At 52.7% G+C, this 27782-nt stretch overlaps 1 protein-coding gene across 6 annotated transcripts in view; it reads right to left on the bottom strand.

Annotated features, from left to right (window-relative positions):
- Positions 1-23452, bottom strand: part of FAM53A (family with sequence similarity 53 member A) — a 42369-nt gene extending 18917 nt beyond the window's left edge. The window contains exons 1-2 of one of the 6 annotated variants that reach the window (XM_009202272.2): positions 23360-23452; positions 7251-7490 (exon numbers count right to left, since the gene is read on the bottom strand). In XM_009202272.2, coding sequence (XP_009200536.1) covers positions 7251-7325 — 75 coding nt within the window. In that variant the 5' untranslated portion in view covers positions 7326-7490; positions 23360-23452. The other 5 variants (XM_009202317.3, XM_009202370.3, XM_009202240.3 and 2 more) reach the window with 5 other exon arrangements.
- Between the last annotated feature and the right edge of the window lie 4330 nt (positions 23453-27782).

Below are 27782 nucleotides of genomic sequence, written 5' to 3'. Positions count from 1 at the left end.
ACGGCCCCCAGCACAGCCCCATCACACCGCCTCCTCTCTCCTCCACCCTGACATTCTCAGCACTCCCTGCTCTCCGCCCCTCAGCCCGGGAACTGCCGCTCTGGTCCTGGCTGTGGCCCTCTATTCTGCCCTCTGGACTCCTGAGAGTCAGATCCCAGGTGCCTGTGCCCCCAGGCTCCCACCCTCACAGCCTCCCACAGTCATGGGAACCTCTGCCTGGCTGACTCTCCCCAGGTGTCCATACGGCTCACCACCCACTTTCCAGCTCCACCCAGGGGTCACAGCCCGGCGCCCTATATAAACTCCCAGCACCCCTTGGGCTCTACTTTTTTCCTGATGTACCATCGCGACTCCTCAGTCACCTGCTTCCCACCCGCCTCCCTGAAGGAAGTGAGCACCATGTTGCTAACCCAGCACAGCCAGTGCAGTGGGGACACCCCAACGCACTGAATGACCTTCACACGCGACGTTCAGGCCCTGCCGTCTCCTGGCTGCTGCCCCGGGCTCTCTGGGGAAGCCCCAGCCAGAGCACAGTGTAATGCTGGCCCCGCCCACCCACCATGTCCCCTTCCCTGTGGCCCCCGATGGTCTTTGCCCACCCCAACATTAAGACCCTGCCCATCTTCCAGCACTCAGCTGCCATCACACCTCAAACCCTCTTTGCTGCTCGGGCAGCTCAGCAAGGCACCCGTGCCCACTGCCCTCCCACCACCTCATGCCTGTGGTCACTGGTCGTCTGTGTAGGCCCCCCCTGAGGACAGAACCCTAAAAATCACGTTATGATTTGTATTAGGACTGCGGCATTCCTCCACATGGTTACACAGAGTGCACCTCCACGCCACAGAGCACCTGTTGGTGGCGTAGAGGAACCGCTGGAAGGACCTCTAGGGAAGCATGCTGATGGAAAGGCAGAACCCAAATGCTTGCGCACTGTGTCACTCCACTTACAGACCATTCTCGAGATGACAGAACGACAGAGCGGGGGAAGAAACTATAAAAAACTCTTACTGGCCAGGTGTCGTGGCTCACACCTGTAATCCCTGCATTTGGGGAGGCTGAGGCGGGAGGACCCATTAAGTCCAGGAGGTCGAAACCAGCCTGGGAAACACAGTGAGACCCCCTTTCTAAAAGATATAAATTTTTAAAAAATAGCTGGGTGTGGGCTGGGCGTGGTGGCTGTAACCTGTAATCCCAGCACTTTGGGAGGCCGAGGCAGGTGGATCACAAAGTCAGGAGTTCAAAACCAGACTGGCCAACATGGTGAAACCCTGTCTCTACTAAAAATATAAAAATTAGTCGGGCGTAGTGGCGGATGCCTGTAGTCCCAGCTACTCAGGAGGCTGAGGCAGAAGACTCTCTTGAACCCGGGAGGCTGAGGTTGCAGTGAGCTGAGATTGCACCACTGCACTCCAGCCTGGGCAACAAAGCAAGATTCCATCTCAAAAAAAAAAAAAAAAAAAAAAGGGGTTGGGTGTGGTCACACATGTCTGTAGTCCTAGCTACTCAGAAGGCTGAGGCAGGAGGATCACTTGAGCCCAGGAGGTCGAGGCTGCAGTGAGCAGTGATTGAGACCCTGCACTCCAGCCTGGGCAACAGAGCAAGGCCCTGTCTCAAAAAAAAAAAAAATCTTACAACTCATAACTAAAAAGAGAAATAACTCCATTTTAAAGTAAAAATGGGATTTCATTAGCTATTTCTCAAAAGAAGAGATACGAATGGCCAATGAGCACGTGAAAACATGCTCGACATAGCTAACCATAGGGAAATGAAAATCAGAACCACAATGAGATACCACCCCACACCCATGAAGGTGGCCTTTATCAAAAAAATGGACAATAACACGCGTTGATGAGAGTGAGAGAAATTACAACTCTCATGTATTGCTGTGGAACAGAACATGGTACAGACACTGTGGAAAACAGCTTGGCAGTTCCTCAAAATGTTAAACATAGAATTTCCATATGATCCAGCAATCCCACAACTAGGTTTGCACCCAAAAGAAATGAAGACATACTTTCACACAGAAACTCACACATGAAACCTCCACACAGAAATTCACACATGAAACCTCCACACAGAAACTCACACATGAAACCTCCACACAGAAACTCACACATGAAACCGCCACACAGAAACTCACACATGAAACCTCCACAGCAGCATAACTCACACATGAATACCGCTCACACATGGAAACTCACACATGAAACCTCCAAACACAGAAACGGTTCAGCACATGGAAACCTCTCACACAGAAACCTCATCAGGCTACGAAACCTCCACACAGAAACTCACACATGCGAGAACATTCCACACAGAAACTCAGCACGATGAAACTCTCCACACAGAAACTGTCACACCACGGCAGCCACCAGCCACCCAGAGACAGTGAGCACTAGCAGTGTGTCTGGTTCAAGAGGGAAACAGCATTATGTGGGTTCTACTTTAACGAACCGTAGGCTGGGCACAGTGGCTCACGCCTGCAATCTCAGCACTTTGGGAGGCTGCATCAGGAGGGTCACTTGAGGCCAGGAGTTAGAGACTAGCCTGGGCAACACAGCAAGACCCCGTCTCTACCAAATACGTTCACAAATTAGTGACACCCTATCTTTAAAAAAAAAAAAAAGGCTGGGCACAGTGGCTCACGCCTGTAATCCCATCACTTTGGGAGGCCGAGGCGGGTGGATCACAAGGTCAGGAGATTGAGACCATCCTGGCTAACATGGTAAAACCCCGTCTCTACTAAAAATACAAAAAAAAAATTAGCCGGGCGTGGTGGCGGGCGCCTGTAGTCCCAGCTACTCAGAATGGCATGAACCCAGGAGGTGGAGCTTGCAGTGAGCCGAGATCGTGCCACTGCACTCCAGCCTGGGCGACAGAGCGAGACTCCGTCTCAAAAAAAAAAAAAAAAAGCTAAATCACTAAATCAACTTTAATTTCAGTTTAAAAATCCATGTGCAACTAGAGGGAACCATAGGAGGCAGGGCAGCACTGGCTCCAACCAGCAACCCCAGAACAAACATGGGAGGGGAGCGCGTGAGGCGCCAGCCAGGGCATGCAGCCTAGACACTCCAGGACAAGCAGCTGCGTCCTCAACACACAAGCTCCAAGGGGGACCCCATGGGGAAAAGGGACATGAGACACCCTGAATCTGGACTCCCTGAACAAATTCATAAACTCAGACAATTGGGGAAGTTTGAACGCTGACAGGATATTTAGAGATATTAAGGAATCTCTGAGGGTTTTAGGTGTGAAAATGACATTCTGGTCATATGTCTTAAAGTCTTTATCTTTTGGAGATACAGAATGAGATATCTGCAGAGAAAGTATGTCTAGAATGCACTATGAAATCATGGCAGGAGGGGACTGGGTGAAGGTACAGATCAAACAAGGAGCCCTGAGCTAACGGCGCCCGCCTTGCTTGCTCACTGAGGCCAGGCCATGGGTATGTACGAAGACATACTTCCACACAGAAACTCACACATGAATGTATGAGTTTCTACTCTGTGCAATTGTCTACACTTATTTTTCATAAAAATACTATTTTAAGTCACCTTTGAAAACATCAATTTCTATTTTTATGCAACGAATTGGCTACTTAAAATACTGACTTGTTTCCATGAATGTTAGAAGTAACTTGTGTTTAGATATTCACAAGTTATGTGGGAGAGCTGGTCTCACGTGTAAACAATCTATCACTGAGTAACTGGGTTTCTTCAACACAGGCAATCACACTGTCCTCATCACAAAGATCAAAAAACCCGGCCCGGCACAGTGGCTCAGGCCTGTAATCCCAGCACTTTGGGAGCCCAATGGGGGTGGATCACCTGAGGTCAGGAGTTCGAGACCAGCCTGACCAACAAGGTGAAACCCCATCTCTACTAAAAATACAAAAATTAGCTGGGCTTGGTGGCATGTGCCTGTAATCCCAACTACTCAGGAGGCTGAGGCAGGGGAATCGCTTGAACCTGGGAGGCAGGGGTTGCAGTGAGCCGAGATCGCACCACTGCATTCCAGCCTGGGCAACAGAGCGAGACTCCATCTAAAAAATGAAAATAAATACATAAAATTTTAAAATCCTGATAAAGGCTGGGCACGGTGGCTCATGCCTGTAATCCCAGCACTTTGGGAGGCTGAGGTGGGTGGATCACTTGAGGTCAGGAGTTCAAGACCAGCCTGGCCAATATGGTGAAACCACATCTCTACTAAAAATACAAAAAAAAAAATTAACTGGGCATGGTGGTGGTGCCTGTAATTCCAGCTACTCGGGAGGCTAAGGCAAGAGAATCACTTGAACCTGGGAGGCAGAGCTTGCAGTGAGCCAAGACTGCACCACTGTACTCCAGCCTGGGCGACAGAGCAAGACTGCATCCCTTTCAAAAAAAATTAAAAATTAAAAAATAGGTTGGGCATGGTGGCACACCCCTGTAGTCCCAGCTACTCAGGAGGCTGAGGCGGGAGAATCACTTGAGCCCTGGAAGCTGAGGTTGCAGTGACATGCTAGTACTCCACTACACTCCAGCCTGGGCAATAGGGCAAGGACTCCATCTCAAAAAAAAAAAAAAAAAAAAAAAGTAAAAAGGTTTACACTTAGGGATAAAAAGGTTTGTCCTCCCATTTCAGAAAGAAACCACCGCCATATTCACAGGCCGTGTTTTAAGAAAACAGGGGTCACTGGGAAAAACCATCTTTGACAGCAGAAGACTCAACAGTGGCCCTGGCTGGCCACTAATAGAGCCGGGTCAGCAGGAGCAGGAGCAGGAGCAGGCTGTGATGGAACCCTCATGGCCACTCACCCTGCAGGGCCCCCAGGGCTCCTGTCCCAAGGCTGAGGCTGACCGAGGAACTGCCCACGCTGCCTTCTCTCTGTCAACGGACAAGTGCTCCGTAAAGAGATGAAGAACGGGAGGGAGGAAGGAGGCAGGGGCTGAAGAGCTACCTACCGGGTACTATGCTCACAACCCGAGTGCAATACACCCAAGGGGCAAACCTGCACATGTGCCCCCGTATCTAAAATCAAAGCTGAAAACAAGAGGTGAAGAGTAGCCACCTAAAGCACAGAGGATGTGGGGGCCTGTGGGTCACTCCAAACCAGGACATCTGTCCAGACACCTCCCAGGCCCGGCAGGCACGCTGTGTAGCCACCTCCCTGGAAAGCTGCCCACGCCCTGGCTGACATCCACTTGCCAAAAATGTCCTCGGAGGCACACATCTGACAGGCATATGCCACTCTGTATCCTTTGGTCTTGGTTAGAGATTCCTTAAAAACGTTTTCTCCATTTAATCAAAAGGAAAAATGGGGCCAGGCGTGGTGGCTCACGCCTGTAATTCCAACACTTCGGGAGGCTAAGGTGGGCAGATCACTTACCAGCCTCGCCAACATGGCCAACATGGTGAAACTCCGTCTCTACTAAAAATACAAAATTTAGGCCAGGCACGGTGACTCACACCTGTAATCCCAGCACTTTGGGAGGCCGAGGCAGGCAGATTATGAGGTCAGGAGCTCGAGACCAGCCTGACCAACATGGTGAAACCCCATCTACTAAAAATACAAAAATTAGCCTTGCCTGGTGGCACACACCTGTAATCCCAGCTACTCAGGAGGCTGAGGCAGGAGAATTGCTTGAACCTGGGAAGCAGAGGTTGCAGTGAGCCAAGATTGTGCCATTGCACTCCAGCCTAGGCAACAGAGCAAGACTCCATCTCAAAAAAAAAAAAAAAAAAAAAATTTAGCCGGGTGTGGTAGCGTGTGCCTGTAACCCTAGCTACTCGGGAGGCTGAGGTACAAGAATCACTTGAACCCGGGAAGCGGAGGTTGCAGTGAGCCGAGATGGTGCCACTGCACTCCAGCGTGGATGACAAAGCAAGACTGTCTCCAGAAAAAGAAAAGAAAAAATGGGAACTGGCCACGGTGTCTGGAAAGAACATGGTTCTGCAGCCAGCAAGGCACTGAGACATCACGCAAGCACTGCCTTCCCCGCCTCAGCCACCCCTACCCATGGGCTGACAGCCAGAAACGTACTGACTACAGGACACAGCCAGCACTGACTGCCATGGTCACCTCGGTCATCGTGGCCCTGAGCGCCAGGCCCATAAGCAGTGCTTGCAAAGGTTCAGGCCGCATGTCACCTCCCCCAGCCCAACACCCATGCTCGCCAGCTCTTGGGAGGAGAGGCTTGAGCTTGGACCCTCAGACCCTCGCTGGAACCCCCTGCGGTGAAGATGGGTCACACGTGTCCAGCCCAAAGGCCTGAGACCCACAGCTTTCCCTTCACCCTCTCATTTCCATAACATGCACGGGGCTACAAATGCAGCGTGCTCACGCCTCCAGAGCCACGGCCAAGCCGGGCCCAGGACAGGCAGGTGTTCCAAGCACCCCTGCTGGCTCTGAGGGCCTGGCAAGACCCTCCAGGCTAGACATCAGCCACCTCCTTCTAGATATGCCTTCTAACCAGGGCGGGGGTGGGTCCTGAAGGTGGCACATCCAAAGTTCACTTCACCATGACTGTAGGAAAATCAATCTGCCTGTGGGAAGCTAATGTGGTGATCAAATCCAAGACAGAGGCTCCCTTGGGAGGTGGAGCTAGGAGGGGAGGGACAGGGAGGCCAATGGGGCACATGCTGCTGCTTGATTGGATGCTAACAGGCACACCTGCGCTTGAGGCTCCAGCTTCCGTGTGTAAGTCAGCCTTTCAGTAAAACCCTATCTTTTTAAATAGCAACTCAAGGCATTTTTTTTTTTTTGAGACGGAGTCTCACTGTGTTGCCCAGGCTGGAGTGCAGTGGCGCCATCTCAGCTCTCTGCAAGCTCCGCCTCCCAGGTTCACACCATTCTCCTGCCTCAGCCTCCCGAGTATCTGGGACTACAGGCGCCCACCACCACGCCCGGCTAGTTTTTGTATTTTTAGTAGAGATGCGGTTTCACCATGTTGGCCAGGCTGGTTACAAACTCCTGACCTCAACTGATCTGTGCGCTCAGCCTCCCAAAGTGCTGGCATTACAGGTGTGAGCCACTGTGCCCCGCTGGCATTTTTAATAAGTCTGTTTTTTTAAAATGATGCTGGAAATCCGCTGTGATGACACTGATGGGCTCTGGGGCCCACTTGTGCACCGACACCCCCATGCCTGGCCTAGCAGTGCCTCCCAGGCCCCTGAGAACTTAGCCCTCACCTCCACCTCCCAGTGTGGCCATTCCCCTGTGACAGCTCGGGGGAGGGGCACCCAGCCTCGTGCCACCTGCAGCTGCTTACCGGACCAGCCTCGGTCTTGCAGGTGAGGTCGTCCAGGCTCTGGCTCTGTAGCTTCTCAGTGATGAGTGTGACCATGGTTGGGGCCCTGTGTCCTCCGTCCACACCAACAGGCACTGGAGTGCTGGAACATCAGACTCTCGAAGGCCCCGGCATTGCTAGTTCTGAGCCAAATCTCAAGGTCATGTCTCCACTTTCCTTACAGATGAGCAGTCCGTGCCACAGGCTCTTCAGGATTTGTGCCTGTTTCTCAGAAGAGATAAATCACCATGTGATTATACGCAAAATCATTTTGTTGGTGTTTCTGTTACATGCCAGGTCCTCTGTGTATAAAGTATTTCTGATATCCTGCCTCACAAACACCCTCCCATTTTCAAAACTACCATGCAAGTTCTTTTCTGGAAAATCTGATCACGGTGGTCTTCTGGCTAAAGGCAAAGGCACATGTTAGACTCATCTCGCCCCCTGGAAGCCTCAACTGAAAGAAGATAGGCCACCCCAGTCTCCTGCTCCAAAAAAGGGGAAATAGGATGGGAGATGATGGCAAGGACATTCTGGAAGCTGGGAAGCTGCTGGAAAGCCAGTATCAAGCCAGGAATGCAGAAACCCTGACTACCCACCCCCTTCTGCTCCAAGTGGCCAAACACCCCTCCCACTCCCGCCAGCCAGCTGGGCAAGCGCTCTCCACTGAAGCTGGGGCAGAGGAAGCCTACCAGGGTCCGCACCTGGTCTGCTGACAGCAAGGGGCCGGCAGAGGAAGGGCGAGGGCTCGGGGGGTCTTTCAGGCCCTGAGCTCTCCAGCCCCAGGAATGGGCAGCTCTGTCTGTACTGCCGGCAGAGGCTGCGGGGCTGCCCCAGGGCTGCTCCCAACAGACACCAACGGGCCGAGGTGCCCAGCAAGGTGGTCCTGCGCCCAGAGTGTCCCCAACCTGCCCCAGTTTTGACCCTTCTCAGGCTCCCACTGTTGGGTGTGAGGAGCTGCCAAGGCCACCTAGTTCAGACCCAACAGAGGCCAAAACAGACAAGGGGCAAACAAGCAAAACCAGCAACTTGGAGAAGAGCCCTAGGGGGGAGGGTAAGGACTTCCTCAGCAGCAGCCCTCTGCGCTCGGAGTGACACGGCACCTCCATGAAGACCAGGACACCCTTAAAAAGGAACTTCCAGAGAAAAAGAAGAGTGCCTGGGAATTAAGACAGCAGTGATGGAACCTCCACACAACCTCCAAGGTGCGCGCCCTCAGCTGCCGCCCAGCTCCAGCTTCCGGCCAGTCTTCTGGGGCCCACAGACTGCTCCTAGGCAAGGATTAAGGGTGGACAGGACGCCAAAGCTGAGGCCTCACCTCCACCAATGAAGGCAACCCATAGGCAGCAGCGTTCACAAGCATCTGCCCCAAAAGCCTGGCACGTGGGAGGCACGTGGGCCGCCCCATCAGAAGGACCGCCGGCCACTCGGGCCACACCACCTGCCAGTAAAGTAAGAGGACAAAGGAGACTCACACGCACACTTCTGCCAACGCTGGAAAGGTTTCAACACGGTTCAATACCTGCGTTCCACACTTAAAATGTGCATATACAACTGCTCTCAACAGAAACCAATAGGCACTTCCCTAGAGCCCAAAAGCCAGCATCTTCCTGAACGAGGGCCAGGGCAAAGGCGCCACCAACACAGCAGCTACGCGCACAGCGGGCCACCCGGCCTGGCTCGGAGCCTTCCCGTCACCAGGCACAGCCCTGTTGCTGTCAGGTCCAGGAGACTGGGCAGACCAAATCCAGGCAGGGTCTGTGCACAGGTCCTGATAGGTGCCACCCACCCATGGGGCTGTTCCAGGCCAGGGGACACAACACACCAGCTAAAGGCTGTGCCCACCTGGCTCACTGGGTCTGAAATCAGGCTGTGCCCACCTGGCTCACTGGGTCTGAAATCATGCGCTCGGCGCTGACCATTCCCACCACCCTCGGCAGCCACCACTGTCATCTCCAGCCCACAGCCAAGAGCCCCAGACTCCAAGAGGGGTGTCCTGCGCTGGGTCAGGGTCAGCCGGGCCCACTGTGATGCTTCAGAAGGAGGTCTCTCTGCAGCAGTGGCTCCATTCAAATTGTCTCAAACTAAGCAGCACAAATCAGAGCCAGTCACACTGCACACCCAATGCTGGTCAATGTCAGCTGGGGAAAGCCACCAGCAACTGGGGTGCCAGCTCACACCACAGCCCAGACTCACCTCTGTCCCAGCTCAGTGCCCCCAGCTCACACCACGGCCCAGACTCACCTCTGTCCTAGCCTCAGAGACCCTACTTCACAGCCACAGCCCGGACTCACCTCTGTACCAGCCTCAGAGCCCCCAGTTCACCGCCACAGCCCGGACTCACCTCTGTCCCAGCTCAGAGCCCCCAGTTCACTGCCACAGCCTGGACTCACCTCTGTCCCAGCTCAGAGCCCCCAGTTCACAGCCACGGCCCGGACTCACCTCTGTCCTAGTCTCAGAGCCCCCAGTTCACAGCCACGGCCCGGACTCACCTCTGTCCCAGCTCAGAGCCCCCAGCTGACAGCCACAGCCCAGACTCACCTCTGTCTCAGCATCAGAGCCCCCAGTTCACAGCCACGGCCCGGACTCACCTCTGTCTCAGCGTCAGAGCCCTCACAGGACGGGGCTCTATGGCTGACAAGCCAGCCTCCCTCCCTAATCCCACCAACCATTCCTGCAGGGCGAGGGCCAGCTCCCTTCACACCATGCACCATGAGGGGCTGCACACCCACATTCTGAACCCTCCTGGTTGCACAAAGCACACACACAACCTTAGAAACGGGACAACAGCCACACTATAACTTGAAAAAATAATAACTAGGATTTTATTTTAAAAACAGGCTTCACAGTCTGTGTAGAAATGGCTGATTTCAGGGCTGAGGCAGGGAAAAGAGCTGGGGCCTGTCGAGGTGCAGGAAGTGAGGATGGCTCCCCAGTAGCCTGCCGGTAACACAGAGCAAAGCAAGCGGCAGCGAACACAGGAACCCAGGAACCCATGAACCCAGATACCCAGGAACCCATGAACCTAGGAACCCATGAACCCACGGACCCAGAACCCATGAACCTAGGAATCCACAAACCCAGGAACCCAGAGACCCAGAGACCCAGGAACCCACAGACTCAGGAATCCAGGAACCCATGAACCCACAGACTCACGAACCCATGCACAGATCCATGAACCCACGAACCCAAGAACTCACGAACCCAGGAACCCACAGACCCAGGGACCCAGGCACCCAAGAACCCCGGAACTCATGGACTCAGAAACCCACAGACCCAGGAACCCACAGACCCAGGAACCCACAGACCCAGGAACCCACAAACCCATGGACCCACAAACCCAGGAACCCACAGATCCATGGACCCAAGAACCCACAGATCCATGGACCCAGGAACCCACAAACCCAGGAATCAGGAACCCAGGAACCCACAGACCCAGGTGAGGTGGGGGTGGCGGGAAAGCACGTCCTCACGGGGCGGTGGGGAGCCACGAGTGAGTGCAGAGAGAATGAGGGAAGTACTTTAAAACCATCACTTGACCAACATCCCAACACAACAGTCTCAGGCAAGATGCATCCATGATGCTGGACCCGCAGAGAACGTATGGCGAGAAACAGAGCTCACAGCCTCAAAGTGACCCCCAAAAGATGCTCGGCAGTCACCAAGGAAAAACAGTAACAGCAGGGGTACCCAGCAGGCACCTGAACCCAGCGATCAATGTGAACACCCCAAGAGCATCCTACGGGGCACCCAGGACACAAACACAGGAACCTGAATTTCCCCTTTTTTTTTTTTTTTTTGAGACAGAGTATTTCTCTGTTACTTGTAGTACAGACAGGGTTTTGCCATGTTGGCCAGGCTTGTCTCAAACTCCTGATCTCAGGTGATCCGCCCACCTCAGCCTCCCACAGTGCTGGGATTACAGGCATGTATCACCACCATGCCTGGCCTGGAACCTGATTATTTAATTCTGAAGAAATGTCAGACAATCTTAAAACAGGCCAACTCTACAAAATGACCAGCCAGAAACCTTCAGAAGCATTGGGTGAGGAAAGAGCTCGGCGAGGCCCGGCCCAGACTTGCGGGGGGGCGGTCCCAATGCAGCACGTGACCCTGGGTCACAAAAAGGGCAGGGAGGACATGTCCCAAATCTGCCTGAGCACCGTCAGATGCCAGCACCACGCCACACTGATGCCGCACTACTGGCTGTGACTACTGCCTGTGGTCACGTGAGATGTGAACGCCTGGAGGGTCTGCATGCCTTCGATAGAGAAACGATGACACGTGTGTGCAAGAGTCACACTCTCGGCTGGGCACGGTGGCTCACGCCTGGAATCCCAGCACTTTCGGAGGCCGAGGCGGGCGGATCACGAGGTCAGGAGATCGAGACCACGGTGAAGCCCCGTCTCTACTAGAAATAAAAAAAAAAATTAGCCAGGCGCAGCGGCGGGCGCCTGTAGTCCCAGCTACTCCGGAGGCTGAGGCAGGAGAATGGCGTGAGCCCGGGAGGCAGAGCTGGTAGTGAGCTGAGATCGCACCACTGCACTCCAGCCTGGGCAACAGAGCAAGACTACGTCTCAAAAAAAAAAAAAAAAAAAAGAGTCACACTCTCATAACTCACAGACTTTAATACATCAGACAGGCCGGGCGCGGTAGCTCACACCTGTAATCCCAGCACTTTGGGAGGCCAAGGCAGGTGGATTATGAGGTCAGGAGATTGAGACCATCCTGGCCCAACGTGGTGAAACCCCATCTCTACTAAAAATATAAAAATTAGCTGGGCGTGGCCAGGCACGGTGGCTCATGCCTGTAATCCCAGCACCTTGGGAGGCCGAGGCGGGTGGATCACGAGGTCAGGAGATCAAGACCATCCTGGCTAACACGGTGAAACCCTGTCTCTACTAAAAATACAAAAATCTAGCCGGGTGTGGTGGCGGGCGCCTGTAGCCCCAGCTACTCCGGAGGCTGAGGCAGGAGAATGGCATTAACTCGGGAGGCAGAGCTTGCAGTGAGCCAAGATCGCGCCACTCACTCCAGCCTGGGCAACAGAGTAAGACTCCATCTCAAAAAAACAAAACAAAACAAAACAATTAGCTGGGTGTGATGACACGTACCTGTAGTCCCAGCTACTCAGGAGGATGAGGCAGGAGAATCACTTGAACCCGGGGGGCGGAGGTTGCAGTGAGCCGAAATCACACTACTGCACGCCAGCGTGGTGACAGAGTAAGACTCCGTTTAAAAAAAAAAAATCAGATAAAGTGTGCTCGCAAAGCAGCCCCCAGGGCAAGTGTCCAGCAGCGCCAATGCGGAACACCTAGCGGTGTCCAAGCAGCAGCTCTGGCACGCGAGAGGCACATGCAGCACAGGAGAGACCACGTCTGCTGCCAACAGCAGCTCCCTGCCGGAAGCCCAGGAGACAGGGATTGTGAGTGCTGCGCAGGGAGGGGAGGAGACCCTCCTGTGGAACACGCATTTCCCACAGGAAGGAAGGCGTTACTCAGGTCATCACCGACACGTGTGTTGGCTTCCAAGGTGCCAGCAGGGCCATTATACCAATCTCCCGTAACTGACGGGCTTCAAATAACAAAAGTACACTCTCAGAGTTCTGGAGGCCAGAAGCCCAAACCGGAGGTATCAACAGCTGCCTCCTTCTGGAGGCTGAGGGGAACCGGTTCCAGCCTCTCTCCAGTTTCCAGCGGCTCCAGGAGTCCTCGGCATTCCCTGGCTTGTAGCTGTACCACTGCAATCTCTGCCTCTGTCACCAGGCGGCCTTCTTCCCATTGCCACAGAGTCTCTGTGTCACTATCTCTTCTCATAAGGACACCAATAATTGGGTGAGAGCCCACTCTAATCATATGACTTCATCTTAATTTACATTAATTACAATAGCATCTGGCCGGGCACGGTGGCTCACGCCTGTAATCCCACCACTTTGGGAGGCCGAGGCAGGCAAATCATGAAGTCAGGAGATCGAGACCATCCTGGCTAACATGGTGAAATCCTGTCTCTACTAAAAATACAAAAAATTAGCTGGGCGTGGTGGCACATGCCTGTGGTCCCAGCTACTTGGGAGGCTGAGGCAGAAGAATTGCTTGAACCCAGGAGGTGGAAGTTGCAGTGAGCTGAGATCATGCCACTGCACTCCAGCTTGGGCAACAGAGTGAGACTCCATCTCAAAAAAAAAAAAAAAAAAAAAAATTACAATAGCATCTGCAAAGACTATTTCTAAACAAAGTCACATTTGCAGGTATTGGGGGTGCAGACTTGAACATAACCTCCTGGGGGATGCAATTCCACACACACAATGCCAGGCCCGTCTCCCCTTACAATAAACTGAGCCATGAGGATGCAGCACCAGTCATGAGGCATGATGGACAGCAAGTCCCTCCCCCTTGGCGGTTCTCAGAGACCAGTCCGCATGAGGGAAGTCTGGGGAAGGAGGAGTTCAGGACCAGAGGAAGCCCCTGCCGAAGCTGGCAAAGCCCAGAGATACGGAAATTGTGACAGATGGTGGCAGTGAGGATGCCGCAGGACCCCATCACAGCAGGACAGCCTTTTCGAGGGGGGTTCAGAGAGGTCCCTCTAAGGCAGTGACATTGAAGCCAGGACTGAAAGCTAAACAACAGAGGCCCGGAAAAGGAGACAAAGGCCAGAACAAGTGGGAAAAGAGACCTCTGGGTTCGAGGTAGATGTAGAAGAGACATGGGAAGTGAGAGAAACCTGGCTCCAGCTGCTGGAATTCACTGTCCCTGCCACCAACAGGTGAGGAGTGGGAGCCAGCGGAGAGGACCACAACCTGAGCTCCGGGAGGCACAGCTGGCATCGGGCATCCCTCGCCCCTACTCCAGGACCTCTCAGCACCGGCCCCTCTGAACAGGAAGCGGTCCCTCCCAAGCCCATGAGCACCGCCCTGGGCCCAGGCGATGCCTTCTCCCCACACTAAGTGGGCTCACTTCAGAGGACAGCTACAACGAACTGACTTCCACTTTTCCTGCATTAAGTCGCCATCCTCACTCCCAAAGGCTCCTTGTAACTGCACTGGTGACTTAAGCCGACAACCCCAGGGGCTTTCCCTGCCTCTCCTTCCACCTCTGCACCCAGCTCAAGCCTGATCCTCAAGGTCTGGAGGGCCGCAGCAGCCTACACCCGTTCCCATCCACTGGGCAACTCGGCCTGACCTCAACGGAAAGCAGATCATGGCACTCTGGCCCCCAGAAACAGCCTCCTCAGCCCTTAGGACAGAGGCCAAAATCCTCACCCTGGTCCCCCAACTACCCCATCGTCTCCCCTCGCTCCCCGGGTTCTGGCCACACCAGTGCCCTGCAGACCCCTAGGAGGGTCAAACGCAGAGCTGGAGTTCCACGGGGGCAGCAGGGACGAGCCCCCACCACAGGCAGTGCCTCCGCTCATATGGCCGCCTCACGGGACAGTGGCAAAATGCCCTCGGCTGGCAGCTCTGGCCACTCTCATTCTCCAGGACTCCATCCTCCAAAACGCACCAAAGCAGTTTCTATTTTTCTGTGTTTTAACTCGATCCACATGGAGTCAGATACAGCATTCGTAGAGCCATGAATTAGTTTCCTACAACCAACTATCACAAAGTGGTGGCTTAGGACAGAAATGAACTAGCCAGCTGTCCTTGGAGGCTGGGAGTCCAAGACCAAGATGCTAGCAGGGCCACGCCCCTCTGAAGGCTCTGGGGAGGGATGTGTTCAGGACTTCCTCCTGGCTCTGGCGTCACTCCAATCTTCCCACCGCATTCTCCCTGTGTGTGCCTGTGTCCAAGTCTCCCGATTTTATAATGACATCAGTCATTTTGGGGCAGGACTCACCATGCTCCAGTGTGATCCCATCTTAACTAATTACATCTGCAACAACCCTATTTCCAAGTAAGTGCACATTCTGAAGTACTGGGGGGTCAGGACTTCAGTGTGTGACTTTGGGAGTGGACGTCATTCAGCCCATAACCAGCTGTATTTTATTTCCCCACGGCAACACACACAGGGTGCTAGCTCACAAACCAACACTGAGTAACTCCCAAGCGTGCAGAGGCCTCACCCCTGCCACTCTGCAGTGGGCACTTCCATCCCTCAGCCCTGTCCTCGGGTACTTACTACCCCTACGCACACAGCCCGCAGGCACCGCTGCTCCTGGACTGTGCCCCAGCGCACCCCTCAAAGCATCATCTGCTGGCTAGAAGGCACGTCAGGGTGTATCTCTTTGCCAACACAGCCCCACTCCACACCTCCCAATAGGGCTGTGTGAACCTTCTGTCAAGTCATCGCTGACATTATCACGTCACTATAAATAGTGTTTCCAGTTAGGCCACACAGTGGGGTCTGTTCTCCAAAGTTCATAACTCCATCCTTTTTACGAATGCAAAGTTTCTGCCCAGTATAAACTCTTGCCTCAAACTCCCCAGCAGATTTACAAACCTCCTAGGAATGAGCCCTTTGGTCAAAGACGTCAGGACACCTTCAGCCCTTCTGCTCCTAGTCCCGCCTTGTGCTCAGGGCTGGCAGGGGTGTGCTCTAGCCCACTCGGGGCACCCCTCACCCTCATCTTGCAGCTCCCTGAGAAGGGGGGCACGTGAAGACCACACCTCTTCTCTCCTCCACTTCTGTAAGGAGCCCACTCCCAGGATGCCTGCTCAGCTTTCAGGGTCTTCTCTCGCCCCAGCTTTAGAAAATGCTTAAGGCACCTTCCTTGGTCCAGAGACCACGTCCTTCCGGCCTGGCTCATGGCACACTCTGCACTCCACCCTGGTCTGCATCTCCGTCTGTTCCTGGACTCCGTGTCCAACGCTTGCTGCTGTTGCCGCTGTTCTAGGATTTGTCCTCCGCTCCTCCAACCCTTCCAATGACGTGTGTATGCTTCACACGCAAGGGCTCCCTCCTCTTCTCCAAATGCCCATGTCGGGACCCATCTTCACACTTATCTCTAAGCCTATATTTACAGGGCTGCTTTTCACAGGGGGTTTTAAATTACTTTTTCTGGTCCCTGCACTCTGTATCTCAGCTCCCTCGGTCTTCCCTGCTTTTCCTGGCTTCTGCTTTCAGACTGGAAGTTTCCTCTGATGTTGCTCATTCTGGCTCCCCATTCACACACAGAGGGAAGAGCACTGCTGCCTCACTGCAGAGGGATGCAGTGGCTGCATCCTCCCTTCAGATGGCAAGAGAACTCACCCTGAGACCAGCCTGGCCAACATGGTGAAACCCCATCTCTACTAAAAATACAAAAATTAGCTGAGCATGGTCGCAGGTGCCTATAATCCCAGCTACTCAGGAGGCTGAGGCAGGAGAATTGCTTGAATCCGGGAGGTGAAGGTTGCAGTGAGCTGAGATTGCACCACTGCACTCCAGCCTGGGTGACAGAGTGAGACTCCATCTCAAAATAAATAAATAAATAAAGTTTATAGAGAGAGGCAAAAGACCCAGAATAGCCAACATGATATTAAAGGAGAAGAACAAAGTTGGAGGATTGACACCATCCAACGCAGACTTATCATAAAGTTGCTGTAATCAAGACAGTGTGTGGCCAGGCACAGTGGCTCATGCATGTAATCCCTGTGCTTTGGAAGGCTGAGAGAAGAGGATCGCTCAGACCCAGGAGTTCAAGACCAGCCTGGGCAACATAGCAAGACTCCATCTCTATATAAAATTTTAAATTTACCTGCGTGCCTATAATCCTAGCTACTTAGAAGGCAGAGGTGGGAGGATTGCTTCAGCTGGAGAGGTGGAGGATGCAGTGATCCATGATTGCACTGCTGCACTCCAACCTGGGTGACACAGCAAGACCCTGTCTCAAAAAAAAAAAAGATAGTGTGGGACGGGCAAAAGAATAGGCAATTGGATCAACGGAACAGGCAGAATAGAGAGCCCAGATATAGAACCACATAGCCACTGATCTTTGACAAAGGAGCAATGGCAAAACAATAGAGAACAGACAGTCTTTTCAACAAATGCTGCTGAAAAACTAGACATTCACAAGAAAAAAAGACATGAGACCAGGTGTGGTGGCCCATGCCTGTAATCCCAGCACTTTGGAAGCCCGAGGCGGGTGGATCACTTGAGGTCAAGAGTTCGAGATCAGCCTAGCCAAAATAGTGAAACCCCATCTCTACTGAAAATATAAAAATTAGCTGGGTGTGGTGGCGTGCACCTGTAACCCCAGCTACTCAGGAGGCTGAGGCAGGAGAATCACCTGAATCCGGGAGGCGAAGGTTGCAGTGAGCTGAGATCACGCCCCTGCACTACAGCCTGGGCCACACAGCAAGATTCCATCTCAAAAAAAAAAAAAAAAAGACATGGAGTGTATGGACACCCTTCACGAAAACTAACTCAAAATGGATCACAGACCTAAAGTAAAAGGCAAAACTATAAAAATTCTAGAAGATAGATAACACAGGAGAAAAATATAGATGACTTTGGGTTTGGCGATGACTTTTCAGATACAACACTGAAAGCACGACCCATGAAAGAAAGAATTGTTAAGTTCATTAAAATTAAAAATATCTGCTCTGCAAAAGACACTGTCAAGAGAATACAAAACAAGTTCCAGACTGAAAGAAAATATTTGCAAAAGACTTATCTGACAAAGAACCATTATCCAAAATATAGAAAGATATTTTAAAACTCAACAATAAGAAAACAACCCCAGCCTGGTCAACATGGTGAAACCCCATCTCTACAAAAAAACTACAAAAATTAGCCGGGCGTGGTGGCACACACCTGTAATCCCAGCTACTCGGGAGGTCGAAGTAGAAGAATCACTTGAACCCAGAAGCTGAGGTTGCAGCGAGCCGAGATCATGCCACTGCACTCCAGCCTGGGTGACAGAGTCAGACCATGTCTCTACAAAAAAAAAAAAAAAAAAAAAGGCCAGGAGCAGTGGTTCATGCCTGTAATTCCACTTTGGGAGGCCAAGGCAGGTGGAACAACTGAGGTCAGGAGTTCGAGACCAGCCTGGCAAATGTGGTGAAACCCTGTTTCTACTAAAACTACAAAAATTAGTTGGGCATGGTGGCAGGTGCCTGTAATCCTAGCTACATGGGAGGCTGAGGCAGGAGAATTCCTTGAACCCGGGAGGCGCAGGTTGCAGCGAGCCAAGATAGCACCACTGCACTCCAGCCTGGGCAACAAGAGCGAAACTCCACCTCAAAAAAAAAAAAGAAAAAAGAAAGAAAGAAACCAACCCAACTAAAATAGTGGAGCAAACACTTTAACAGACACCTCAACCAACTGGGGCCAGGTGTGGTGCTCATGCCTGTAATCCCAGCACTTTGGGAGACCAAGGCAGATGGATCACCTGAGATCAGGAGTTCAAGACCAGGCTGGCCAACATAGCGAAACCCCATCTCTATTAAAAATACAAAAATTAGCTGGGCGTGATGGCAGGCGCCTGTAATCACAGCTCCTCGGGAGGATGAGGCGGAGGTTGCAGTGAGCCGAGATCGCACCAGTGCACTCCAGCCTGGGCAACAAGAGTGAAACTCTGTCTCAAAACAAAACAAAACAAAACAAAACAAAAGCCCACTACACACAAGGTACCACTCCACACCCATCAGAATGTCCAAAATCCAGAACACTGACCACACCAAGTGCTGAGGAGGATGTGGAGCAACTGTGTACACGACCCAGCAATCCTGCTCCTTGGTATTTACCCAAAGGAACCAAAAACTTATGTCCACACAAAACCTGCACACAGACGCCCATAGCAGCTGTAAGTGCCAAAACTTAAAAACAATCAGATTTCCTGTAGGTGAGTGGATAAAGTGTGATACATTCAGACAGTATAACATTATTTGGCACTAAAAAGAAATGAGCTATCAAACCACCAAAAAATATAGAAGATATTTAAATGCATATCACTAAGTGAAAGAAACTAGTCTAAAATGGCTACATATTGTATGATTCCAACCATACGGCATTCTGGAAAATGTTAACTGTAGAGACTACTAAAAAGACAAAAACAAAAAAACAGTGGCTGCCAGGGGCCAGGGGTAGACAGAGGTGAGGCAGGGCACAGATTTTTAAGGCAGTGAAACTATCCTGCATGATACTATGATACTATAATGGTTGACAAAGGTCATTACACATTTGTCTAAATCCATAGACTGTAACACCAAGAGTGAACCTGATGTCAACTATGGACTCTGGGTAACAAGCATGTGTCCATACAGGTTCATCAACTGTAGCAAATGCACCACTCCGGTGGGGGACACTAGTCATGCAGGAGGCCCTGCATGTGTGGGGGCAGAAGGTATAGTGTCTAGGAACTCCATTTTTTTTTTTTTTGAGATGGAGTTTCGCTGTTGCTGCCCAGGCTGAAGTGCAATGGTGTGATCTCAGCTCACTGCAACTTCAGCCTCCCAGGTTCAAGTGATTCTCCCACCTCAGCCTCCCAAGCAGCTGGGATTGCAGGTGCCCATTACCACCACGTCCAGCTATTTTTTGTATTTTTTAGTAGACACGGGGTTTCACCATGTTGGCCAAGCTGCTCTTGAACTCCTGACCTCAGGTGGCCTGCCTGCCTCTGCCTCCCAAAGTGCCTGGATTACAGGTGTGAGCCACCGTGCCCTGCTGAACTCGCTATTTTTAAGTGCACTGAAACCACATTTGAAGTATTCCTTTTGCAACCCAACAAAGGAGAAGAAACTCAAATCTTTTTTTTTTTTTTTCTTTTGAGATGAAGCCTCACTCTGTTGCCTAGGCTCACTGCAGCCTCCACCTTCCTGGCTGAAGCAATCCTCCCATCTCAGCCTCCCAAGTAGCCAGGACTACAGGTGCACACCACCATATCCGGTTAATTTTTTGTTTTTTTTTTTGTAGAAAAGGGGGTCTCACTATATTGCCCAGGCTGGTCTCCAACTCTTGGGCTCAAGTGATCCTCCTGCCTCAGCCTTCCAAAATGCTGGGGTTACAGGTGTAAGCCACCAAGCCTGGCCAAGTAATTCAAACTGTAAAATGAAGATTATCATTGTAACCACTCCACTGGTGAGAACAGGCTGCACCATATCACCACATGGAAAAAGACAAACTGTGCCAAGTAATTTGTGAGGTAAAGAACACAGGTGAGCTCTGGACAGCTGCACAAAGCCCCGGGTTCGGACACCAGTTGGACCCACTCACTAGCCAGGCCAAGTAACCTCACCTGGACAAGTAACCTCACCTCTCTGGGCATGGGTTCCTTGGAAACTGAAAATGAGAAGAAACCACCCACTTCATGAGGCTTCAAGGAATCAAATTAAACTAAATAACACATGTGACAGTTCCTGAGTCCCTGACACACATTTTTAAATTATGACCACTTACAACAAATGCTTAAAAGACTGAAGTTCGATTTTTCTTTAATATCTTTGTGGAAAACACCAAAAGGGTTTATATAAAAATTTTTAATTTCCTTTTTTTTTTTTTTTTTTTGAGACGGAGTCTCATTCTGTTACCAGGGTGGAATGCAGTGCCGCAATCTCAGCTCACTGCAACCTCCGCCTCCTGGGTTCAAGTGATTCTCCCACCTCCGCCTCCCAAGCAGCTGGGATTGCAGGCGCCCATCACCCCCACGTCCAGCTATTTTTTGTATTTTTAGTAGAGACGGGGTTTCACCGTGTTGGCCAGGATGGTCTCGATCTCCTGACCTCGTGATCTGCCCGCCTCAGCCTCCCAAAGTGCTGGGATGACAGGTGTGAGCCACCGCACCCAGCCTTAATTTCCTTTTTTAAAACAAAACATTTTCCCTGTTCCCAATACACCGGTTTAAAATACCTAAGTGGGCGGAGACACGGTGGCTCAGCCTGTAATCCCAGCACTTTGGGAGACTTTGAGAACGAGGCAGATCACGAGGTCAGGAGAATCGAGAGACCATCTAGCTAGCACGGTGAAACCGTCTCTACTAAAAACACAAAAGTCAGCCCAGGTGGTGGTGGCCTGTAGTCCCAGCCTTCACAGCGGGAGGCTGAGGCAGGAGAATGGTGTGAACTCGGGAGGCGGAGCTACAGTGAGCCGAATCCAACCACTGCACTCAGCCTGGACGACAAGGCGAGACTCCGTCTCAAAAAAAATATAAAATAAAATAAAATACCTAAGTGTTTCCTTCGTGAGTTTTTCTTTTTTTTTTTTGTTTGTGAGACAGGTCTCGCTCTTCACCCAGGCACAGGGTGCAATGTCTCAGTCTCGGCTCACTGCCTCCACCTCCAGGATACACTCCTCCTCAGCTGCTAAACTGGCACTCTGCTAATTTTGTATTTTACCCCAGTAGACGGGGTTTCACCGTATTAGCCAGGATGGTCTCGATCTCCTGACCTCGTGATCTGCCCGCCTCGGCCTCCTAAAGTGCTGGGATTACAGGCGTGAGCCAACGCGCTCGGCCTTCTTCGTTCTTTTATCTACCAGTTAAAAATGTGTACTCTCGCGGATTAGAGCCTCTTCCTATTTCTGTTTCCTGTGCACAGCATTGCATGTGAGCAACTACCTCTATAAGTAGAAAGACCTCAAAAGCATGCACACACACACAAAAAAATTGCTTTGGCATTTTCTCTTATATACTCCAAATAGTAACAAAAACGTTCTGTGGGCCTCACGTCCAACCTAAGTCAGGAAACATAAGGAGCCATCCAAAGGGGCGGAACCATTACCAAGGCCTCAGTGAGTGTGACCCTCAAAGTCGCAACACAGAACACAACAGAGGGACGAAGCTGCAGAACCAGGCTCTAAGTTCACGGGACAGCACGGGGAATCATCTATCAAGCCATAGGAGGGGCTCAGGACTGCCAGTGCCCAGCGCACGAGGAGGACTCAAGGAGGGGGACAATGGCACCGGACGAGGGAAAACTACAACTGTCTGAAAGAACTACCACCTAGTTTTCCTGCGCTAACTAACCCAATTTAAAGAAAAGCCACTGTTTCTAAACAATGCCAATTTCCATTTTGGGGTAACATTCAAGAGCTTCGAATAAATGAAAAACAGTTCCCAGCCTTCTACCTTCGGGGAGCAAGGCTGCACTTCCCTTCTAGCACCCACTCTGATGAGGGACAAGCTCAGGCGACAGGAGAGTGTTTAAAGCAGCATCAATATGCTCAGGTCAAATTTCTTAAATATTGTGAAACGGAAGCCCATTATTTTCCTTTTTTGTTTTAAGACTAGTCAAGTGTCGTAGTGAGAAGGGGGAAAGAGTGGAACAACGAGTTCAATCTGTAACGGACTGAACAAGCAACAGAGACAACTCACTCCCTTGGCACCAGCCACAAGCACATTCTTGAAGCCAAACTCATCCATCTTACAAAGTTCTTCGTACTGGGAGATCATCATAGAAACATTAAGTGTGAGTCTGGTTTGAGTTTAAAACGAAAAGTGCTTTAAAGTTATGGAAGCTTAGCTTCAAAGAAGAGGCACCAAGGATGGCGTGCGAAAACTCACGAGGCCACTTAACACAGGCTGCGTGGGAAACAGGGGCTCCGCGACTGCGCTCAGATTAAGGGAAAAAGACGCCCCTCTAGAGTCGGGCAGCAGCGGGCGGGCACCGGCGCCTTCTCCACACGGGAGAATCTCGGCGATTTACACCCTCCAGGCTACGCAGAAAAAGCGGCTTTGGAATCCGCCGCAAGTCCCCTCCTCGGGTCGTCGGGTAAGTCTGGCCTCCCGCGTCCGGGTCCCCTTCGGGACGCCCCAAGGCCCCGTTTACCGCAGCGACTCCCCGCCTCTCGCGCCACCGAACCACGGCGCGGAGCTACCAGGCCGGGCCTCGCCTCGTACGGGGAAGTCGCTCCGGCGGGCGGCGCGGACGGCTGGGGCTCGGAGCGCAGGGCCGCGCGCCCACGACCGCCCGCGCCCTCCACGTGCTGCGGGCAACGGTCGGAGCCGGTGCGCCGAGGCATGGACGGCGTGGACAAGAGGGGAGGTGACGGCGGCGCGCTCCGCCCGGGCTCGGTACCTGAGCGCGGCCGCCGGGCGGCGGAGCGACAGGACAGCCGGCCGCCCAGGCCCCACTCGCTCAGGGCAACGCGCCTCAGCCGCAGCGGAACAAAACCGCGGCCGCCGCCCCGCCCCCTCCGGCCGCCCTCATTGGCCGCCCGCGCCCCGCCGCCGCCGCGAACCCGTCAGCCACCGCCTTCTCCACGCCGGCCCTCAGCCGCGCCGCGCTGCGCCGACGGAGGGGGCGGGGCCTCCAGGCGTCCACCCTCCGCACCACCCACCGAGGCCGGAGCGCGCCCTGTGCGCCGGTTTGGCCCCGCCCCCTGGTCGACGCCCCGCCCCCTGCGCGCGTGCGTGCCCGGCGCTCGGCTGCGTTCACCAGGCCGGGAAGGGAAGACTGGTGGCGGCGGCGACCTGAGGCGGCGGGGAGGGACGCGCAGCGGGGAGGGCCCGGCCGGCACTAGCCGTGGCTCAGGCGGTGGCCCAGCCCGGAGCGCGCAGTCTCGGAGCCCGAGGCTCGCCGCCGCCGCCTTCCCGCCTGCCGTCTGCCCGCTGTGTAGCCGTGGGCAGGTCACTCGCGCTCTCGGGTCGCACTTTTCTGCACCGGCACAGTGTGAATTAGGCCTTCGCTCATGGGCGCCCGGGGGGACCGTGCTGCAGGGCTCCTTCTGGCGATAGGCGGGGTTGGGGCCTGGTTCCGTCTGAGCACAGCAGGCCCAGGGAGACCGGGCTCTTGGGGGTCCCTGGTGATGAGCACCCTGCAGAGGAGAGGGTAGCGGGCAGCGGAAGGAGGCCGTGCCCCGCTCTCGGGGTCTCCAGCAAACTCCCAGGAAGGGGGTCCCTGCCTCCCTCTCCAGCCTCTTTTGCTGGGGGTCGGGTGTGTCCTGGGTGAGATGAGCCACCTGACCCAGGGCGGGCCTCTGACGGCCAGGTGTGCTGGCCCTGGGCCGTGTGGATATCCGCCGACTCTGGAGATTCCACTGAGGGAGGGTGGGATTTGTTTCAGACCAGATGGTTTCTCAAAGGTGCAGGAGAAAAATGCTCCCCACCCTTGGAGAGGGGTCCCTGGGGTGGGAGGGGCCTGAGGGATCCTGCAGTCCAGTGCCTCCCCATGTGTATCCCCAAGCCCTGAGGGTTGGTGGGGGTGGTGAGAAGGGGTAGTCTAACGGGAGAAAGAGCTACCTGTGTCCTTTGACTACCGTGGGGCTCGATGGCCGGGTCCCACAGTGGACACTGAGACAGATGCATGGAGGTCGGCTGGTTCTGGGAATAGGCTTGGGTGAGGCCACGCAGCACCCCTGGCGCTGCATGTTGGGGAAGGCATCAGGGCTCCCGGGGGTCAGGCTGGGGCCTCCAACACGTTCTGGGCCTGGTAAGGCTAGTCCTGTGCAGGCTGTGAAGCCAGGCCAGCTGACACCAGGATGGGCTGGAAAGAGGCTCACCTGACTGGAAGAGCGGGAGTCCCAGCGGGGCTGGGGAGGGGAGAAGGGCTGGAGCAGGCGTCCAGGCCGTTCTCTCTGCTGGGGTCCGGTGATCGCCACCTGCAACAGTTAGGTTGTGCTGACCAGGTTACCCAAGGACAAGTGTCTTTGTGACCTGGACCAGAGCAGAAAGTGGCCAGAACAGGATGAGGGCAACTGTGCCCAGGGCGAGGCTCTGCCCATAGCAGCCCCTCCTGAGCTTGGTTTCCGTCCTGGCCCCTCTGGACCGGAGTCAACCACCTCAAATCACAAAGGTCAAAGCTGTGTGACTGATTCAGTTATATTACCCACCCCTCTCAGCTCTTATTTGGGTAATTATTAAGGGCTTTTAGTAGATTAAGAAATAGAGTCGACTGATAGAGTCGACTGGACGCGATGACTCATGCCTGTAATCCCAGCACTTTGGGAGGCTGAGGCGGGTGGATCACCTGAGGTCAGGACTTCAAGACCAGCCTGGCCAACATGGGGAAACCTGGTCTCTACTAAAAATACAAAAATTAGCCAGGCGTGGTGGCGGGTACCTGTAATCCCAGCTACTTGAGAGGCTGAGGTAGAAGAATCGCTTGAACCTGGGGGGCGGAGGTTGCAGTGAGCCGAGATCGCGTCACTCCAGCCTGGGCAAAAGAGTGAAACTGTCTCAAAAAAAACAAAATAGAGTCTGTGCCCCTTTAAAGTAATGTCCCATTTGACTTGATGATCTCCAGTAAAACCGAAAAGCATTTCAAAGCCTTCCTACAGGGCAGGTTTCAAGGAAACACTTGCAGGCCAGAGATAGTTGCTGGGTCTCAGAGCTCAGACCCCTCCCTCATGTGGGAGGAGTCAGATCAGGGCCATGTTTCAGGCTGCTGTGGGGCAGTCATCACAGTGCCCTGTTATCTAGCCCTTGCTGTGGACTAGCCCATGGGAAGATGTTGGAATCCTCCCCATTTTACAGATAAGGAAGCTGAGCCTCAGAACAAAGGGATTTGTCCCACCATAGTGACAGTCCGTGGCTTTGCCACCACCCTCTCTCCTGACGGCCCTGTGAGAATGCTCCCATCCAGGAGAAGTCGCCTTGTCTTGGGTCCATGGTGGCCTGGCGCTGATGAAGCCCTGAAGGGAAGGGCGGGGCTGGCCTGGTGCCCACACCTTTCTGGTGCTGCACGGCTCTTCTGGGCAGGTTCCCTGGAGCCACTGGGATGGGGCTGGCTTGGGTAGCAGGGACCCTAGGATGGGCCTGACCAAGTCTCCCTTGCCTGACTGTGGGACTGAAGAAACACTGTCACAAAAGGTCACATGCTGGATGATTCCATTTACATGCAATGTCCGGAATAGGCAAATAACAAGTGGATTAGCGGGTCTGGGGGGAATGAGGAGCAACTGCCTACTGGGTACTGGGTCTCCTTTTGAGGTGATGAAAATGTTTTGAAACTAGATAGAGGGAGTGGTCGCACAACATTGTGAATGTATTAATGCCACTAAGTTGTATGCTTTAAGTGCTTTATTTTATATGAATTTCACCTCCATAAAAACTAACATTTTTTATGTTATTTCTGCAGAAAGATTAGCAATCCAAAATGGATACACACTTGATAACACAGGTTAATAACACACAAAATAAAAGGATGATATAAGTCAAATGAAAAATAGACAAATCCAGAATTATATTTGGAGATTTCAACACTGCTCCCTCAGTAACTGATAGAACAAGTAGATTAAAAAAATCAATAAGGTCCGGGCACGGTGGCTCACGCCTGTAATCCCAGCACTGTGGGAGGCCGAGGCTGGCGGATCATGAGGTCAGGAGATCGAGACCATCCTGGTTAATATGGTGAAACCCCGTCTCTACTAAAAATACGAAAAATTAGCCGGGCGTGGTGGTGGGCGCCTGTAGTCCCAGCTACTCAGGAGGCTGAGGCGGGAGAATGGCGTGAACCTGGGAGGCGGAGCTTGCAGTGAGCCGAGATCGCGCCACTGCACTCCACTCCAGTCTGGGCAACACAACAAGACTCCATCTCATAAAAAAAAAAAAAAAAAAAAAGGATATAGGTGTGAGCCACCTTGCCTTTAATTTTTTTAAATTGTGAAAGATACATGAGGTGTACAGAAGAGTATGGAAAATAACATAAAGCCTATGCACACATAACCAGTTTTGTCAAATCTTTGCCAAGATGGCTTCCAGATCCTTTTGTTAGTTTTTTTTTTTTTTTTTTTTTTTTTTTTTTTTGAGATGGAATCTTGCTCTGTCACCCAGGCTAGAGTGCAGTGGCACCATTTCCGCTCACTGCAACCTCCGCCTCCCGGGTTCATGCCATTCTCCCTCAGCCTCCCAAGTAGCTGGGACTACAGGTGCCTGCCACCACGCCCGGCTATTTTGTATTTTTAGTAGAGACGGGGTTTCACCATGTTAGCCAGGATGGTCTGGATCTCCTGACCTCGTGATCCGCCCACCTCGGCCTCCCAAAGTGCTGGGATTACAGGTGTGAGCCACTGCACCTGGCCGGTCTTACTTTTTTATCCAGTCTGACGGTCTCTGACTCTTATTATTTACACCATCTATATTTAATGTGATTATCAGTATAGTTGATTATTTGCCAGCTTGCTTTTTTCTGTTTTTCTGTGTATCCTATCTGTTCTTTCTCCCTTGTTTACTTGTTCCCACTGTTCTGGAGTAATCGTTTTGGTTTCGTTTTTTTGAGATATGGTCTCACTCTGTCACCCAGGCTGGAGTGCAGTGGTGCAATCTCAGTTCACTGCAACCTCTGCCTCCCAGGTTCAAATGATTCTCGTGCCTCAGCCTCCTGAGTCCCTCAGCTGGGATTACAGGTGTGTGCCACCATGGCTGGGTTTTTGTTTGTTTGTTTGTTTTTCTGGAACTCCTGGCCTCAAGCAATCAGCCCACCTCAGCCTCCCGAAGTGCTGGGATTACAGGTGTGAGCCACTGTACCAGGCCTAATGTTATTTTTTATTATTATAAAAAATTTAAGGTCGGGCGCACTGGCTCACGCCTGTGATCGCAGCACTTTGGGAGGCCAAGGCGGGTAGATGAGGAGGTCAGGAGATTGAGACCATCTTGGCTAAGATGGTGAAACCGCATCTCTACTAAAAATACAAAAAAAATTAGCTGGGCATGGTGGCAGGTGCC

Source organism: Papio anubis, chromosome 3 (genome assembly GCF_008728515.1).
Source record: "Papio anubis isolate 15944 chromosome 3, Panubis1.0, whole genome shotgun sequence".
Lineage (NCBI taxonomy): Eukaryota > Metazoa > Chordata > Mammalia > Primates > Cercopithecidae > Papio > Papio anubis.
The sequence above is the reverse complement of the archived record's forward strand: the minus strand, read 5'-3'. Positions and strand labels throughout refer to the sequence as shown.